We start from the raw sequence: 18,247 nt of genomic DNA, 5'->3' as shown, positions 1-18,247 counted from the left end.
CTGCTTTGTGTGCGGCGAAAGTTCGGTTTCCTTTTGCAGAACCGAAAAAAACAGTGCAGGCGCAGAAGGTGGCTCTCAGTTGAGTCAGCTTTCGTCTAATTGGTGTTCTCATGCGCATCTTATTGGTCTAGACAGGCCCATACTTGAGCCAATGCGAGGCCACAACTGTTAGGTTTTGTTGGTGCTAGATGTTTGCCATCTGCCTTTGCGCTTTGGCTGTACAATACTGATCTAATCACACCCATATGTAAATGAAGTTCAAAGGTTTCATGTTTTAGTGTGCACCTATTAATTTGAATTGTCTGTAATAAGTCTGTATAATACGCCTTATCACATACATTTATAATCTTTTTATTACTAGCTCAGCTTATTCATATCTATAATACTACCTCTTTCTGTTCAAGGAAGCATGTAAATAGACCTGCGCTGCACTTACTGCTCATATTTGCACTTTGGTTAGATGTCGGCTGGATTTTGTTTTCTTGTACATTACAAGTGTGTTGACAGTTAACTTGAATCTAATCTAATCTAAATGACCCAAATGAACACTGCAGCTTCATTTTTAGTGTATACACAGTTGTGTTAAAACAATGAGCTTTAAAATTTGGCTCCACCTATTCTGCCTATAAATAATGGACAGACATCCGGCTAAGAGCATCTTGGAGATCAACAAGTGATCCTCTCTCTGACAACAGTTGTTGAACATTGAAATCGGTAAATATTATTTACAGTATTGTGAAGATTTTGTGTATTAGTCTCTGAAAACTGTTTGTTATAAGCAGATGTCTTGAATGCTGAAAGTTAAAGCAGTGAAGAATGTTTTCTATGGGTATTTTTGCATTATTTTCTTTCAGACCTGCAGCAAAAGATGTTGGGCTTTATTTTCACTCTGCTCATTCTGACACCAGCAGCTGCTGAAGGTACCACACTTAAATCAACAGAGCACACAGTTAGCTTTAATGCAGAATTTAGCTTGTTTGCTTCATTATTTTCAATGCATATTTTGGTTTTCTTACAGTGGGTGTAAAAGTTCTGTTTCCAACCAAAACTGCAACCAGCAATGTTAAACTGACTCCTGATAAACCCCTAAATCTGTCAGCGTTTACTCTCTGCATGCGTGTGGCGACGGAGCTCCAGGGAGGGCAGGATGTCATTCTGTTCGCCTACCGCACACCTAATGCTGATGAAATCAATGTGTGGAGAGAGAAAGATGGCCGTTTGTCCATATATATTCAGTCTAACGATGAAGTATTTTTCCGTCTTCCCTCTCCCTCCTTATTTCAGACTCATCTGTGCGTGTCCTGGGAGTCTGCAACTGGTCTTACTGCTTTTTGGATTGATAAAAGTCGCAGTTTGTACCAGAATTACTGCAGGAAATGTATTTGACTGGAACACCGTCAAATATGATGTTGTTGGAAATGTGACGGTGGTTAATGATAATCACTGATCTTGATCTGTTGTAGCGCATTGTGTTTTCCACAAAGTTACGTTAATCTTTATGATCTGTTCATCTCTTTTAATGAAAGCTGTAAGGTCTGACAAATAAATTGTTCTCAGCATTACAACTGCAGTCTGTTTTCTTTTAAAAAAACATGGTACAATCTTTAACTCAGCCGCTTATGTCCAATGCCAATTCTCCCCTTACCCCTACCCCTTACTTTATGCGTTCATGTGAAGGGGTTGGGGTGTCCCAATTATCTTCTGCTTAAAGGTGTAGGGCTAAGGGGAAGGGCTAAAAAGTCCTTGAAAAATACATTTTTCAGGACCACAATCAAAACCAAGGAAATTTCCCAGAATACACCATCTACAACAGCATCGTGGCTGGATTTTTACGACAAACAAGCTTATGTTTTAATACATTCATAACAGAATTCCTGTTTTATGATCATGCCTTAAAAAAACTATTTAAAAATGCTCAATTTTGCTGTCTATAGGGGAGAGCGGGGCACAAAGTAACACTTTTTGGTTTTGGCCATATAATGAACAAAGTAATGGAGTTAGACAAACCATATATTCTTTACCAACAACACACAAGCCTCTACTACAAATGAGCACTGGTTGTATGATCGTCTTATAGTTTATACTTATAGTTTCTGTGCAATATTGCTAAAAGTGCAAGGAGTAAAAATGTTACTATTCACCTCACCTGGGGTGCGTTTCCCAAAACCATGGTTAGCCAACTAAGGTCGCAAGTTCCGTCTTTACAAACATAGTTTGTTGATTTGCTGTTTACCAAATCCATCGCTCCAACGAACATTTGCAAACTGCCTCGCAAACTTGAGCACTCACAACCACAGCTCTGGAACTGTAGTTTGAAACCTAGTTCCTGGCTGTGTTCTATTGCCACTTATCCCCCCTATACCGTATTCATTTAGAATATTCTAACATTCAAAGTTGGAATTATCAAAAATAAAAAAGCATTAAAGACATGTCTCTTGATGTAATTTGCTTTCAAACTATTTTTACATTTCAGTTTTGCGATTTCATGTTTACAACTGTGCTCCCTTCGCAGTGCACTTTGAAAACATTGATTGTTATGTTACCTTTAGATTAACATAACAAAAAGACATTCAAACAACCAAACAGGGGAGGGGGAGCAACAGACGTATCAACAATTTTCAATTTGAAAGATTTATATTAAGAAAAAAAAAACCTTTACATGGTCATTCCTTTAGATAGTCCAAAATTCTGGAAGAAAAGAATTGGCATGCATCAATGGTACTAGGTCTAGCCTTATTAATTGGTGCTATTGTAGCTTCACAAGTCACTGTTTTAAGGAGGCTATGAATCCAAATTTTGTTTGCACACATGTGTGGAGTAAACCAATTTTGTATGATTGTCTTCTTTGCAGCTGTAAAACCAGCAAACAGCATTCTCTTCTTTAGTGTACTTGTACAGAAATTTGTATCATCATTGAGAAGACATAAACCAGGATTAGACACATAATCAACTCGTAGTAAAAAGGACAAAGTGAAGTTTATGTATAAACAAATTTCGAGAGGATCACGTGCTTATGATTGCTAGCAGCTGACCCGCATTATCTAATTCACTACGATCCAATCAGATGACTCCTAAACTACTATAAATACCCTGGGGTTTATTCCATTGCTATCTTCGTTTTGAAGAGTCCCCCCTTCCTCCCCTACTCCTCCTTCTTAGACGGGTGACACGGTGGCCCAGTGCCTAGCACTGTCGCCTCACAGCAAGAATGTCTCTGGTTCCTGGCTTTACCAAAACTAGCAGACATTTCTGTGTGGAGTTTGCACTTCTCCCCGTGCTCACGTGGGTTTCCCCCGGGTTCCCCGGTTTCCTCCCACCGCCTAAAAACATGCAATTAAGTCAATTGAACAATCCAAATTGTCAACATAGACACGCTTCTAGTTAGTAATTAATTTCAAGAGCCTTCACTTGCTACAGCAGGGGAGTTCTCGAGATTTACCTGAGCTCAAACTCCCCTCCCGCCTTGCAACGGGAGGGAGCCCTGGGCTCGAGGATCTCATGAGCTCAGGGCTCTCTCCCGGGACAGCATGCCAAACAAGCTTTATAATTAATCATTAGCTAAGTGTGAACTCTTGAAACAGAAATTACATGAGACCACAGGTCGGCAACAATTGGACATTTCCAAAACATATGGAGAAAATTACCAGAGGATACAGTGTTACAGATATGACAGTTGTAGTTAGACTGCAGTTTCATTTTAAATCTCCTATAAGAAGTTATGTATGCTCTATGTATAACTTTGAAATGAATAAGACGATGAGATAAGTTTTTAGAGGTTAAGATTAGGTTGGAGCACACCCTGTCCCAGTCAATCGAAAAGTTCAAATCTGTTATTTCACTATTCCATATAAGTTTGATAGAAAGAGGCTTTGCAGTGTGATCATTAAGTTTGCTATATACCGAAACAGATGGTCAACCCGAGGGTGGTGCGATCCAATCCCACATAGGATGTGAGGAAATAGGAGATGCCTGCAGGGAACACCATAGGCTTTGAGAGCAGAACGTAATTGAAAGAAGATAAAGTATGATGATGCTGGTAAAAAAAAAACTTAGTCCTTAATACTTGAAATGACTTTAATGTCTGGGGTCTCTCTTTTTTTATGCGAGTCTCTTCGGTCGTGATGAAATTCCTTTGATGTCCTTCTTGATGCATTGAGTTTGCAATACAGTTCGGAGGAACGTGATCGCAACTTTAAACTGAGTTTACTTTGCCGAAAAATAAGAAAACGTGGCTGGAAAGTCCATGCGGCATAAAAGAGCTGCTCGCCCCTCAAAGGGGCCACCTTTGGGAAGTTCTTTGTTCGGACTTCTTCATCGAGCCTGGGGAGGGGCCAGCTTTTAAGCGCGAGCTCTGTTACCTGCCCTCTCAACATGCTCGACCAATGATTTCAGGGCAAAGTTTGAACGGGAAACTTACTTTGACTCGAGGCTGCTCATATACAAATTTGAGTGTCTGCCTAAAGCATGCGGAGAGGCATTAATGCAGGGTATTAAAGAATGTAAGCAGTGCAAGTTATTATCATGCTCTATGCATCATGTGTTGTAAAATGTCAGCAGAAACCCATCAATACCAAACATGGGGGGTTTTAAAAATACATCAACATAATTCCCACACTCTTACATTATTTATGCTCTAAAAAGGCCTAAAGGAACCAGGCATACAGGTTATAAGAGAGGTTATACAGGTAAGAAAAGTCAGAACTGAGATACAAAGTTTACAAAACATAACATTTTAGTTTTGTGCTGGTCCAGGGTTTCTGAGCTCATTTTCTTTCTAACAGCCTCTTGTGTTTGGGTGTGGGTGTGTGATTGGGCAGGAATGTCATTGAAGCTCTCGGCCTATCTCTCTGGGTAGCTCTGGATAACGAAAGGTGTCACAGATACCCAGACTTTGTGGAGCCAGTGGTCGTAAACCGTCCTGTCGATTGAAACCCAGATCCTTTCCTTAAAATCAATAAATAGTTTTACCTATGGACTGTACGTAACAGTGAAGTATTATTATAGACACTTGTTTATTGTCTTTTAAATTGTGTAATAGAGAAAGTTTACTAAGGCCCCGTTTACACTAGTGCGTTTTAGTTTTAAAACGGCGTTGTAGAATGAAAACGATCCGCGTCCACACTCGCGTTTTACCCAGCGTTTCTGAACAGCTCTCCGTCCACACCAAAACGCTGAAAACGCACATCACGTGACCACACACACACTCTCGGGCAAGCGCTGGAGCCCATCCACCCAGATGAGAGCTCTGCTAGTCGGACTGCTCATCAAGCATCTCCCGCTGGATCTAATCTCACTATATTTATTAAACGGGATATTTCATTTATCTTGTTGTCTTTATCTAACGACATATTCCCTGACTTTGGTTATTGGAATCTATTACTTGTTCTCAGGTAACGTGTTTTGGCTGAGCGCAAAGATAAGTTAATGATTAATGTAAGCACGTACATTCTGTATATTGACTGATCGCTTGCCTTTATTTCCTATAATGTATAAACTTATTGTATGTTATACTTTTATAATGGCCATTATCGATTATTAAAACTGACATTCAGCAAAAGAGAGGCTGTGTTTCGTATTTTCACTAAATTTGAAAGGAGGCAGTTGTTATCGGCTCCGTTTTGTTATAAATATCCACACAGTGAAGATGACGCTCATATATGCAGCACGACGCCTCAACATTTCTGCTGTCTGTTAAGTTGCTAATATTAAAAAGAAAATAGGCAGTTCCTTAAATCATGTTAACATTTTATTGTTGAGAAAGTGAAACAACGTAGCCAAGGTGATGTGAATGAAGTTATAAAGTACACTGTTCCCTTTTGAAGATTTACCCGTGTCCTCGGTATAGTATGTTTTCCATACCAAACTGAGAAGAAGAGACTGCAGCCTTGATCAAACTTGCAAAGTCTGAACTTACAAGGAGAGGATGCAGAACTGAACTGTGTGTGTTAGGCTACTTAATATTGAGGAAAAGCCCCAATCAGAGAGGCGAATGTCAGCAGCCCCGCCTCCGTTTTCAGATATCTCCGTTTTCCATCATCCACAATGAGACGGAGCAGCAGCGTTTCAGAATGAAAACGGCCTCTCCAGCGTTTTCGAAACGATCCGTTTTCAGCGCTCGAGAACTCCGGCGTAGTGTGGACGGTTGGCGTAACCGTAGCAAAACTTAGGCGTTTTCAAATCTGGTCCAGGCGATTTCAAATCACTAAATACTAGTAGCAAATCAAGCACCACTGAGTATGCGCTACATAAACTAGAGATTTCTTTATTATGAATTAATGATGAGTTAAGGTATGCACTAATCATGACATAACTTTAACCACAACATGAGACACTTGAGTTCATGAGTAAATAATGGTTTACTTGTTGGTACATGTTGTTAATTAATGTATTTAGTTTAAGCTAAATGTAACCAACATGAACTCATGAGCTATTTATGTATAGTTATGTCATGACTTTACTTGGAGGAGCACATAACCATTAACTTATCCTTAACTACTTATAAACTCCTGTGTTTAAGCTGTTGAAGTTAACTGAACACTTTTCTATTGTCTTTCAGTGTAAACACACTAGACAGACGTGCATAAGGAGTTTATGAGTAGTTAAGTATGGGTTAATGATGATGTGCCCCTTCAAGTAAAGTCACCGTTTAATTATATGTATTATGAGTTTATGATGGTAAAATTAAGCATAAACTAAAGTGGTAATTAATACATTAATTAACAAACTTGATTGATTGATTGATTGATTGATTGATTAATTGATTAAGGTAATCATTACTCACGCATGAACTCATGTGATTCATGTTGTAGTTAAAGTTCATGATTAGCGCGTGCCTTAACTCATCACTAATTTATAATAAAGTCATTTTTAGTATACATATTAACACATCATTATTCAAAACTTTTCTTATTTTGCACAGCCACAGTCTAGACTTGGATCTCTTTTTTCCCACTCCAATTCGCAGCAAATGCCAAAAAAAAAAAAACATTCAAATATCAACTTCAGCACAAAATACAGTAGGAAATGATGGACTTGCAGAGTCAAACTCTTTATTAGGGTTGGAACAAAATATCGATATGCCCATATTAGGGATGTCCCGATCAGGTTTTTTTGCCCTTGAGTCTGAGTCCAAGTCATTTGATTTTGAGTATTAACTAACACCGAAACCCGATTCGATATTTCTATAATACCTTAAAAAAAAGAATGAAGAAGAAAGAAGAAACAGATCCAGGATGTTCCTTATTCTTTATTTGACTCACCTTATTTTAACATTCAAAAACTCTGTTAACAAACAGAGCACTTCTGTGACGTAGATTGAACAATCAAGTAATAAATAACATCAATTCTTCACCTCTTGCAAGTTTACAGTTTGCTATGGCAATGTTGTCATCGTCAACTTTATAATACCTCCAGACCACAGACAAATTTTCACGCTGCTTCTGTGTTCTACTTTGCCGGTTGCTGTTTTTTCGTGAAGTCAAGAAAGAGGTCTAACTCTGTACCACCGCAGAAATATAGATGTGTTAAAAAGTAAGGAGAATATATATATATATATGTGTGTGTGTGTGTGTGTGTGTGTGTTGTCCTGATCAAGAGGTAACTTGTGAAAATAAATCAACATGTACAATGTGTATACTATTTTTTTTATTTATAAAATTCACTCAGTAAAATCATTTACTCTACCTTTACTTATTTTTAATCTTTCAATACTCTTTATTCTATGGAAAACAAAGGAGGAAATTCCACAGGATTTATTTCTTGAAAAGGTTTTTGAAACCTTATTGTTGTAACACCGGGGAGTAACACCACAACAGAAGGTAGGATCCAATATGCAGGTTTATTCACAGTCAGGCAAGCAGTGGTCAATACGGGAGCAAACAGGTATGTGAGGACAATCCAGAATCGAAGTCAGTTTAACAATCAAGAGGTCGAAAGGCAGGCGGCAGACAAGGACAACTAAATAAACAAGGCTAGGTTCAAAACAGGAAAACAAGACAAGGAAAACGCGTTGTAATGCTACTTTACAGTGAACAAGACTCGGCAAACTGAAGGGGTGAATGTGTGGCTTAAATAGTGTGTGTTAATCAGTCTCTGAAAGTCCTCAGGTGTGCAAATGTAATCAAGCTAGATGGGTGAGCAGGTGTGTGGGTGAAGAGCATGTATGAAGTTGAAGTCCATTAACTGGCAGATTTGTAGTTTCATGAGTGAGGGTTTACCAGCGACATCTGGTGGTTTGTTCACTGGTAAACATGACAATTATGAAATTGTCAAGGTTTTTTTGTATGTGTGTGTGTGTGTGTGTGTTTGTCTCTGTCTTCCTCTGGTGTCTATTTATTTGTGTGCAATTTCACCTGTTAGAAATTCCCTTGTTTCCCCATCCCTAGAGCTCTCATCTGTTCTCCCTGATTATTTGGCTATTTAGTCTCCCCTTCTCCCTCGTTTTGTGCTTGATAATTGTTTTGTGTCTGTAAGCTGTTTGACCTATCTGTCCTACCTGAATAGAAGATTGAGTCTTGTGTATTTCGTTTCGTCCAGTCCAGTCCTATCCTGTCTCAACCCATTTGTTGTTAGTTCATCTGTGCGTTGGCTCACCTCTGTCTGCCCACAGTCTGCGCTTGAGTGAAGCCAATCCATCAGCTCGCCTGCCTGAAGTCTGTCCTATTATTTTCGACTGTTTTTCCAAGAGGCCCTTTTCGTTTGACCAGTCCAACATCACCCAGAAGAGGGCTGTATATTTTGACTGCCTGTGTTCTCACTATTATATTTAAGTGACTTTTTTTTCCATTCTGCCTTAAGGGCAGAGTTTTGGTCCTCTTCTGTTTAATAAACCTTCTTGAACTTCTCCCTTGTGCTTGGGTCTCTTTTATATCACTACAGAAATATGTTTTTTTCCCTACAATACATAATTGTATTATATGTATTTTCTCAGCCGTTTTTGCTCACATTTACCAAGGGTGCCAATAATTTTGAACACAATTGTAATTGACATCAGTGATAGTACTTTACTTCAGTAGTAATCAGCCATGCTAATAATTCTGGTTATGACTGTCTGCTAATAATTAGTTATTTTGTCTGAACATTAAAACACTAATTATAAAAACACAAGTTGTGGAAAATCAATACCTTTATGTGAATGTACTATGAAAAAATGTAAAGAAATGTCATAAACGGTCACTATTTTAATACTATTTTATAGTTAAAATGCACTAATACCTTTGATGCAGTCCAACAGTGTAATTTCTTATATTATGAGGAGAACATATATAATCTTTTTCTAAACTGTAATGAATGCAGGGGCAGACTGGCCATATAGAGCCTAATGGTCAATCAGGCCTGCTCATTTTATCACACACCCAACCACCCACTCTTCACTTCCTGATTGCTCTGGTAGCCTGAGGTTCAATAACTTTCCCGGACTTAAATACTGTCCCTGCCCCCGCTGCATAAATGTGACTGTGGGACATAAACTTTACTGAAACAATATTGTTGGAACCTTGAATCTGTGTATCATGTAAACAGGGTCAGGTGAATGTACTCTAGGTCTACAGTATATATAGCTAAACTGATCTTCTCTCAGACAAAACCTGCTGAATCCTGTGAGTATGTTTTGTCTTAAACCTTATATGTCTTATAAAAATGTGAAGCATTATCGATTTTTTTTATTTTTATAAAATTTTACGTTTTGTCTCAACCGTGTAACTATGAAACATACTCAATAGGGATGTAACGGTATCAGAATTTCACGGTACGGTAATACCTCAGTATGAATGTCACGGTACGGTATTTATTGAATCATTTACAGGAAAAAACAAAACTTATGAAAATACTCCAAAAAAATTGCCAAAAGTGTCAATGACATACAAATTAGTCATCTATCTGTAAGCTTTGAAACAGGAACTTCAATTTTAATAACAAAAAAATATTAAACCATGTAAAAAAATAAAGTTTCAATTTAGTATTGTTGAAAACTCATCACATTCAACATTTAATCACTCACTCACTTAGATAGAGATGGGTTTAAAGGAAAATTATCATATAACTATAATCTGGTAAAAGCTGGTATCTCTGGGCATTTACAATGTCCCCTGCAGCAGAAAAAAACCCTCTCATTTGGGACTGAGGTTTCTGGGACAGAGAGATATGACTTGGCCCAGGTTGACAGCAGTGGGTAACGTTGTGCATTGTCTTTCCCCCACTTGAGAGGACAAACCATGAGTGAGATAGAGATCTCATGTCTGCATCAATCTGAACAGTGTGCTGTGTTTCTGCAATCCCCATGACTGATTATTAGTCCTATTCCCCAACTTGCAGGCACGTGCACACACTGGGCTCAACCTGTGCAGTGCACATGCCCTTTTTAGTCTTGGATAGAAAGTTCCCTTCCAAAATGATCAAAAGTGCCCCTGCGACGCGACATACCCTCTGTCCCCACTTTACAGTACGCGCGCGACAACACAGCTGATAAGAACTCGCGCGACAACATCGCTATTCAGTACGCGCGCGGCGACAACACCCGCTTTAGGATTTTCCAGCTCTTTTTGATCCCCGCTTCTAGCAGCACACTCCATTTCCGCATTACTGGATCTGTAGCGACAACAGACCGCAAGGGATTATGGCCAAGCCTGGGCTGATGGGTATTGTAGTTTTCGCTACCTCCCGTTCGCTTCATTCGCCTGAGCAAATTTTCTCAGAAGACCTATAGTTTTACCGAGTCATGCGACTACGGTAATATCGAAAAAAATTAATATTGCAGTATGACGGTATTTACAATACCATTACATCCCTAATACTCAACAATAACAACAGTTTTTTTTTCCTGATTCCTTGTTACTAATAATCACATGTAATTACTATTATGTGGGAAGTTATGTGTGTGTATACATGCTTTTAAAAGTGATGAACTTCTTTCATACTTGATAAATGTGATTTAATCTAACAAAGAAGTCACGAAAAACAGATCTACTAAACCACACTGTAAAAATAACCCTAATTAGCAGTTTTACATATTTTGTGATTCATGCTTTTATTTTTTTCATTTATTTATGCTTTTAAATTTCATTATGTTACCTTGATCATTTTACAACAACTTTTAACCTTGAAAACTTTAGAAAAGGGACTTTTATCAACCTTTTTATAAGTTTCAAGTGATATATTGACTGGGTTGGGGTTTTATATTGCGCTACAAAACCTTCTAATAAACTGCCTGTACATTTTCGGTTTTATTTTACTTATTTGTCTATATATTATTTCTTTTACATTATATTATTATTTCAGACTACTAAAATGTCAATAAAAGACACTTTGTCAAACTGTAGAGTTTAATTTTATCATCAAAAGTCAACAGAGCAGAGATCAACATCCCATAATGCAATTCACAAACGTAAATAAGCAGAAAAAATTGTGAATCACAAAATATGGATTTTTTTTTTTACAGTAATAGTTACAGAAGTAATGCTGAATGTCTCCATATTTGCCAGTAGCATGAGGGCTTAATTTAATGCTATAATAGTGTATTTTATTTACATTATTTTTGCTCAAATAATCACATGTATGAGCTTTTTCCCTTCAAATTTTTGACTTGTTCAACTACGGTTAAAAAATGACATGTAACCCATGTCCTAAATAAAGCAGCATTTGATACTGAAAAGAAACACTATAGTCAGGGTATGCCAACACTTTCTTGTACCCCAAAACCCCCTAAAACCCCAGAGGGTTAAAGGGATAGTTCACCCCCCAAAAAAACTATATCATTTTATCACCATTTACTCAAACTCAAATGGTTCTCAAGTTTTATGAGTTTCTTTTTTCTTGATCACAAAACAAGCCATACGGATAATTGCGGGGAAATGGGCATCTACAGTAACAAAAAGACTATGGTTGTTTTTTGCAACATTCTTCAGAATATCTTCTTTTGTGTTAAAGTGTAAAAGTGTATAAATTATATGCTGTCGTATTTGCTGACAATTTGATTTATAGTTATTCAGGCATCTTTACACAGTCTTAAGCTGGCTGTGTAAAAATGCCTTACTTAAACTGTGCAGTACTTGTATTCCTTTTCAGACTTGGAGCAAGATGTTGGTTGTATTTCTCTGTCTGCTCTCTGTGACATTAGAGGCTACTGAAGGTACATTTATTTAATTATTATATAATTATATATATATATATATATAATTTTATTTAGTTGAAGAAATATTCGCCCCCAACATTCCTCCCAACCCCCAACCCACCCCCCACCCCCCCAACCCCCATTTTTGATTTTTCCATATCCTTTTTTAAGGTTATAAAGATCTCAGTGGTAAAGTGCTTCAGTTCAAGACCGCTACTGACAACAGCTATGTTAAACTGACTCCTCAAAAACCCCTGAGTCTGTCAGCGTTTACTCTCTGCATGCGTGTGGCGATGAATCTGCCGAACGAAAGGGAGATCATCCTGTTCGCCTACCGCACACCTGATGTTGATGAACTCAATGTGTGGAGAGAGAAAGATGGCCGTGTGGGTCTGTTTATTCAGTCTAGTAAAGATGCAGCACTTCTCCGTCCCCCTCCTTTCTCCACCCTTCAGACTCACCTGTGCGTCGCCTGGGATTCTGCGACTGGTCTTACTGCTTTTTGGATAAACGGACGTCGCAGTTTGCACCAAGTGTACAGGAAAGGTTTCTCCATTCGTCCTGGCGGCACCGTCCTGCTCGGACAAGACCCTGATTCATATGTAGGTTCCTTTGATGCAGCTCAGAGCTTTGTGGGAGAAATTGCAAATCTGCAAATGTGGGACTATGTGCTGTCCACCGCTCAGATTAAAGCGGTGTACTATAACCAGGATAATCGTGTGAAGGGAAATGTGTTTGACTGGGACACCATCGAATATGATGTTCATGGAAATGTGCCTGTGGCTCCAGATATCTGAGTGTCATCAGCTGTAATGTACACATTATACACCGTGTTCAAGATTAACCAATCAATAAAACTATTCTGAGCATTTCATCTGCAGTTTGTGTTGATAACCTGGACAAATACTTGAAAGTTGAAAGGGAAACTTAAAATATGTTGTCTTATGTCAAGTCACAATAGGGTTCACAAACCTCAAAACAAAGGTACTGTAGATAAGATCTATAACCCCAAATCAGAAAAAGTTGGGACAGTATGGAAATCTGTCTGAAATGTATTTCATTGCTGACAAATATTGCAGACATATTTCATGTGTTGTCTGGTCAACTTCATTTAATTTATAAATATACATCCTTTCCTGTAATTCAGACCTGCAACACATTCCAAAAAAAGTTGGGACAGGAGCAGTTTAGGACTAGTAATCCGGTAAATATGTTGAATAATGATGTGATTTGAAACATCAACATGTTGTCATGTATGTAGGTGATTGTTATTGTGATTTGGTACAAAAGCAGCATCCAAGAAAGGTCTAGTTCTTTAGGGGCAAAGATGGGTCGAGGATCGCTAGTTTGCTAACAAATACATGAGAAAATTATTGAAATGTTTATAAACAGTGTTCCTCAAAGAAAACTATGAAGACATTTTGATATTTCACCTTAAACAGTGCAGAACATAGTTAAAAGTTTCAAGGAATCTATTGTTTCCGGCAACAAGTCCAAAATCCAGCGTCTGTCATGGTATGGGGTTGTGTCAGTGCCCTTAGCAACACTGTCATAGAAAAGGGTACATGTTCTGTCTTATCCAGACTTTTTCCATTGAGTTAGTGTTAATCTGGTATTTAGCGACCTCTTCTGGTTATACATGGGTATTACATTTTATGTTATAGTCCTTATTTCATGACATCATAAATGTGAGCCTATGCATTCAGAAGCCGCATGGAAGAGCAAACGGCTGTAGTTTCATTTGCTCCCTTATACAAGTTGTACTGAAGGCACATTCGGTATGTAGACATTATTTTATCATAATTTGACTTATATTTGTTTATGTTTACGCTATAAGCATTTTATTATGCATGCAAGATGTTTATTGTGTTAATGTCAATTGCAATATGTGACTACATATATGATTCAGCTAAGTGCGTAAACAGTGACCTATTGTGCATAGAGCGCAGATTGTGCTTGTTTAATTACATATTATTGATCCAGCGTACTTATTATTCTGTATTTTGTATGTTTTGCAGTTTTACGTTATTCCATAATCTACAGTAAAAGGTTCAAACTTATGCCTTGAGTCTGTTGTCATTGGAAGACGTTATCTCTCTGTCGAATCAAGCAAGGCGTTTGATATAAGGGGCAGAACAGTACAGATGAGGTCTATGTGTAAACACTTGGGGTACAAATGGTTAGGTTGTACCCTCAATGGCTCAAAGTAACACTTTATGGTACTTATATATGCCATTTAAGGGTAAAAAGGTACAAATATGTTCCCAACTGTCAAAGAGTCCATGTTTGTACATAAACAAAGGTAAAATAACTTGTGTGAAAAAAGTCAGAGTGTATGAAACGGTCATTCATTTATGTCATAAGTTGTTGGTTATTTGGAAGAAATGCACAAAATGGCCTGTATATTAAGGTAGCCAATCTTTGTCTGCTCAAAATTCAGTGTAAAGATGCTATGCAGGATTAACTGAAGTTTATTTATAAACTAAATTCGAGAGGATCACGTGCTTAGGATTGCTTGTAGCCAGCCCCGTATTATTCAGTTTATAATTCACCAATCAGATGATTTCTAAGATTCTATAAATAACCTTTCAAGAGTTCACACTTAGCTGATGATTGATAATAAAGCTTGTTTGGCATGCTGTCCTGAGCTTGTAAGATCCTCGAGCCCGGGGCTCCCTCCTGTTTGCAAGGTGGCAAGAGGGGAGTTTGAGCTCAGGTAGATCTCGAGAACACCCTTTCCCCCCTCCCTGCTGCTTAGCGATTGCTATGAGGGTAAGCTGCTGGTGGAATTGATTATGGTGCTGATTTGGTTTAGTCAATTTACTTATGTCTCATGTTTTGGACTGTAGGAGGAAACCGGAGGACTCAGGGAAAACCCGTGTGAGCATAGGGAGTACATAAATTCCACACAGAAATGACAACTGGCTGGGTAGAGGACCCGAACCGGAGGCATTCTTGCTGTGAGGCGTGAAAGTACCCTAAATCATTATATGCAGTATTTACACCTGCTGCTTTTTATTGTGGTACAGCCGCACTCAATCTCAGATTTCAGCTTATATTCGTTTTTAAGAAGGAGGAAGAAATGCAGTGAAGGTAATAATACTCTTGTGCAAATGCTTCAGTTTTAATTTATTTATTTATTTATTTATTTATTTATTTATTTATTTATTTATTTATTTATTTATTATCCATGTTCCAGATAGGTTAAATATACAATTGAAGGTAGAGCTGCACAATATATTGTTTCAGCATCAACGTCTCAATGTGATCATCCGCAATAGCCACATCACATATACCCAATATTGAGTCTGGATTATAATTATATAACATAATAAAATACATATTATAATATTTTTCCAGTGATGGGTTGCATCTGGAAAGGCATCTGTTGCTTTAAACATATGCTGGATAAGTTGGCAGTTCATTCTGCTGTGGCAACCCAATATTAATAAAGGGACTAAGCTAAAAAGAAAATAAATGAAAGAATAAATTGATTAAAATTTTTATTTTTATTCATTATGAAATAAATGTAATTTCTCTCCAATACAGTCATGTTAAAGTGAAAGATTTTTTCTCAGCCAATTTTGCTTGCATTTACCAAGGGTGCCAATAATTTTGACCACAATTGTAGCTGACTTCACTATTAGTACTTTAGTAATAGTCAACCGTGCTAATATTTTTAGCTATGACTCTCTGCTAATAATTGGCTATTTTGTCTGAACATCAAAACACTAATGATAAAAACACAAGTTGTGGAAATCACTCAATCTATGTAAATGTACTGCGGAAAAATGTCAAGAAATGTCACTTTTAATACTATTTTATAGTTTAATTACCCTATTAACTTACATGTTATGAAGAATTTGTTCTTATATTAAGAGGAGAACATGCATACTCTTTTGGTTATATAATTTAAAGGGTATTTTTAATGTATTGCTTTTACAAACTTATAGAGCATGTTGATTCTCTCCTTGATTTGTTTAACTCTAAAATTGAGAATGTCATAAATGAAATTGCTCCTGTTAAACTCAGGAAGAGAACTGGCAAAGAGAGAGTCCCTTGGAGAAACTCAAGAGCAGTCCAAATGAAGAAAAGACAATGCAGAAAAGCTGAGCGAATGTGGAGAAAGACGAAACTAGTAATCCATTATAATGTCTATAAAGACAGTCTTCATGCTTTTAATGTGGAACTAAAAACTGCTAGGCAGACTTTCTTTTCAAACCTTATAAACAACAATGTAAATAATGCTCGTACACTCTTTGCAACAGTAGAGAGACTCACAAGGCTCGATTCTGGCACCTCTCCTGTTCAACCTTTACATGCTCCCTCTAAGCCAAATAATGAGAAAGAATCAAATTTCCTACCACAGCTATGCTGATGACACTCAGATCTACCTAGCCTTAGTGCCTAATGACTACAGCCCCATTGACACCCTCTGCCAATGCATTGATGAAATGGAGAGTGGATTACTGTAATGGACTCCTCACTGGTCTTCCTAAAAAGACAGTCAGACACTTGCAGCTCATCCAGAATGCTGCAGCCAGAATTCTGACCAGAAGCAGGAAATCAGAGCCCATCACACCTGTCCTCAGGTCTTTACACTGGCTCCCAGTTACATTCAGAATAGATTTTAAAGTATTATTACTGGTCTATAAATCACTAAATGGCCAAGGACCTCAATACATTACAGATATGCTCACTGAATACAAACCTAACAGATCACTCAGATCTTTAGGATCTTATAAACTAGAAATTCCAAGGGTTCAGTCAAAGCAGGGTGAATCTGCCTTCAGCCACTATGCTCCTCACTGCTGGAATCAACTTCCATAAATGATCAGATGTGCTCCAACATTAGGCACATTCAAATCAAGACTGAAAACACATCTGTTTAGCTGTGCCTTCACTGAATGAGCACTGTGCTGCGTCCGACAGATCGCACTATTATGTTTTTCGTTTTCTTTTTCATTCTTTTATAACTTATTTTAACTCATTTTAATTAGTTTTTATCTGTTTTTAATAATTTTTATTGTCTGCATTTTATGTTCCTAAACTTGTCTTTTTTATTCCTGTTTATGTAAAGCACTTTAAATTGCCACTGTGTATGAAATGTGCTATATAAATAAACTTGCCTTGCCTTGCCTATTTTGCTTTCAAACTATTTTTTCAGTTGAGTTTTAGCGATCTTCATGTTTACAGTTGTGCTCCCTTCGCAGTGCACTTTGAAAACATTGATATCATTTTGAGCACAGCCTCGTGGTGAAAGATATAGGTGACCGATTTAAAAGCGGAATTTATGTTACGTCTCCAAAGCTTGTGAAAACAAAAAGCATACTGTAACGCTTTTATTTATATTGGGTTATTTATTAAGTATCTGAACTGTATATGGCATGGGCCTGCTGGTCAGAACTTACTGCTGTGGTTTACAAGTCAAATTGTAAAAGTATACTTTTCAAAATAAATAATAAATAAATAAACAATATCCTACTTAATAATAATAATAATAATAATCATTAATATTATTATAAAAGTATGATTTTTTATTTCTAATCAATAATAAATATTACAATTGATTTCTTAAAAGCCTTGTTGTTTATTTATATGATTTATATGATATTAGAATATGTGTTAGCTTTTGTAAGTGATATGTTTTAGAATAGGTGAAGTTTATAAACCCAGGCGAACAGAGGGAGAACATGCAAACTCTACACAGAAACGCCAACTGACCCAGCCAGGACTGGAACCAGCGACCTTCTTGCTGTGAGGCAATTGTGCTACCCACTGCGTTTCACCCACAGTCCAAAGACATGCGGTACAGGTGAATTAGAGATTAAATTGTCCGTAGTGTATGAGTGTGTGTGTGAATGAGTGTGTGTGGATGTTTCCCAGACATGGGTTGCGGCTGGAAGGGCATCCGCTGTGTAAAAGCGTGCTGAAAAAGTTGGCGGTTCATTTCGCTGTGGTGACCCCAGATTAATAAAGGGACTAAGCCGAAAAGAAAATGAATGAATGAATGTTGCTGTGTTATGTGGGTAACTGTTGTTGACTTGTTGCACCAGTTTCTTTTAGTTTTTTCCCCACTGTGAACTGATTGGATGTAGTAAAGTAGGCGTTTCATTCAGAAAGATCAGGAAAACCATTTGA

The 18,247-nt window shown here is 37.6% G+C and overlaps 2 protein-coding genes and 1 pseudogene across 3 annotated transcripts in view; 2 read left to right on the top strand and 1 right to left on the bottom strand.

The window, feature by feature from the left end:
- The window catches only part of mybpc2b (myosin binding protein Cb), a 360,595-nt gene that overhangs the window by 214,233 nt on the left and 128,115 nt on the right, over positions 1-18,247 (bottom strand). The gene's annotated exons all lie outside the window — the stretch shown is intronic.
- Positions 657-1,565, top strand: LOC101883317 (C-reactive protein-like; annotated as a pseudogene). Its single transcript, XR_015525337.1, has 3 exons — positions 657-714; positions 855-920; positions 1,019-1,565. The product of XR_015525337.1 is annotated as a C-reactive protein-like (transcript).
- On the top strand, positions 9,429-12,986 carry crp5 (c-reactive protein, pentraxin-related 5). Its single transcript, XM_087310173.1, has 3 exons — positions 9,429-9,596; positions 12,061-12,124; positions 12,278-12,986. Exons 2-3 carry the CDS (start codon positions 12,073-12,075, stop codon positions 12,901-12,903), a joined length of 678 nt encoding a protein of 225 aa, XP_087166299.1. The 5' UTR covers positions 9,429-9,596; positions 12,061-12,072; the 3' UTR covers positions 12,904-12,986.

The sequence above is a fragment of the Danio rerio genome, chromosome 24, assembly GCF_052040795.2.
Source record: "Danio rerio strain M-AB ecotype USA chromosome 24, GRCz13ab, whole genome shotgun sequence".
Lineage (NCBI taxonomy): Eukaryota > Metazoa > Chordata > Actinopteri > Cypriniformes > Danionidae > Danio > Danio rerio.
The sequence above is the reverse complement of the archived record's forward strand: the minus strand, read 5'-3'. Positions and strand labels throughout refer to the sequence as shown.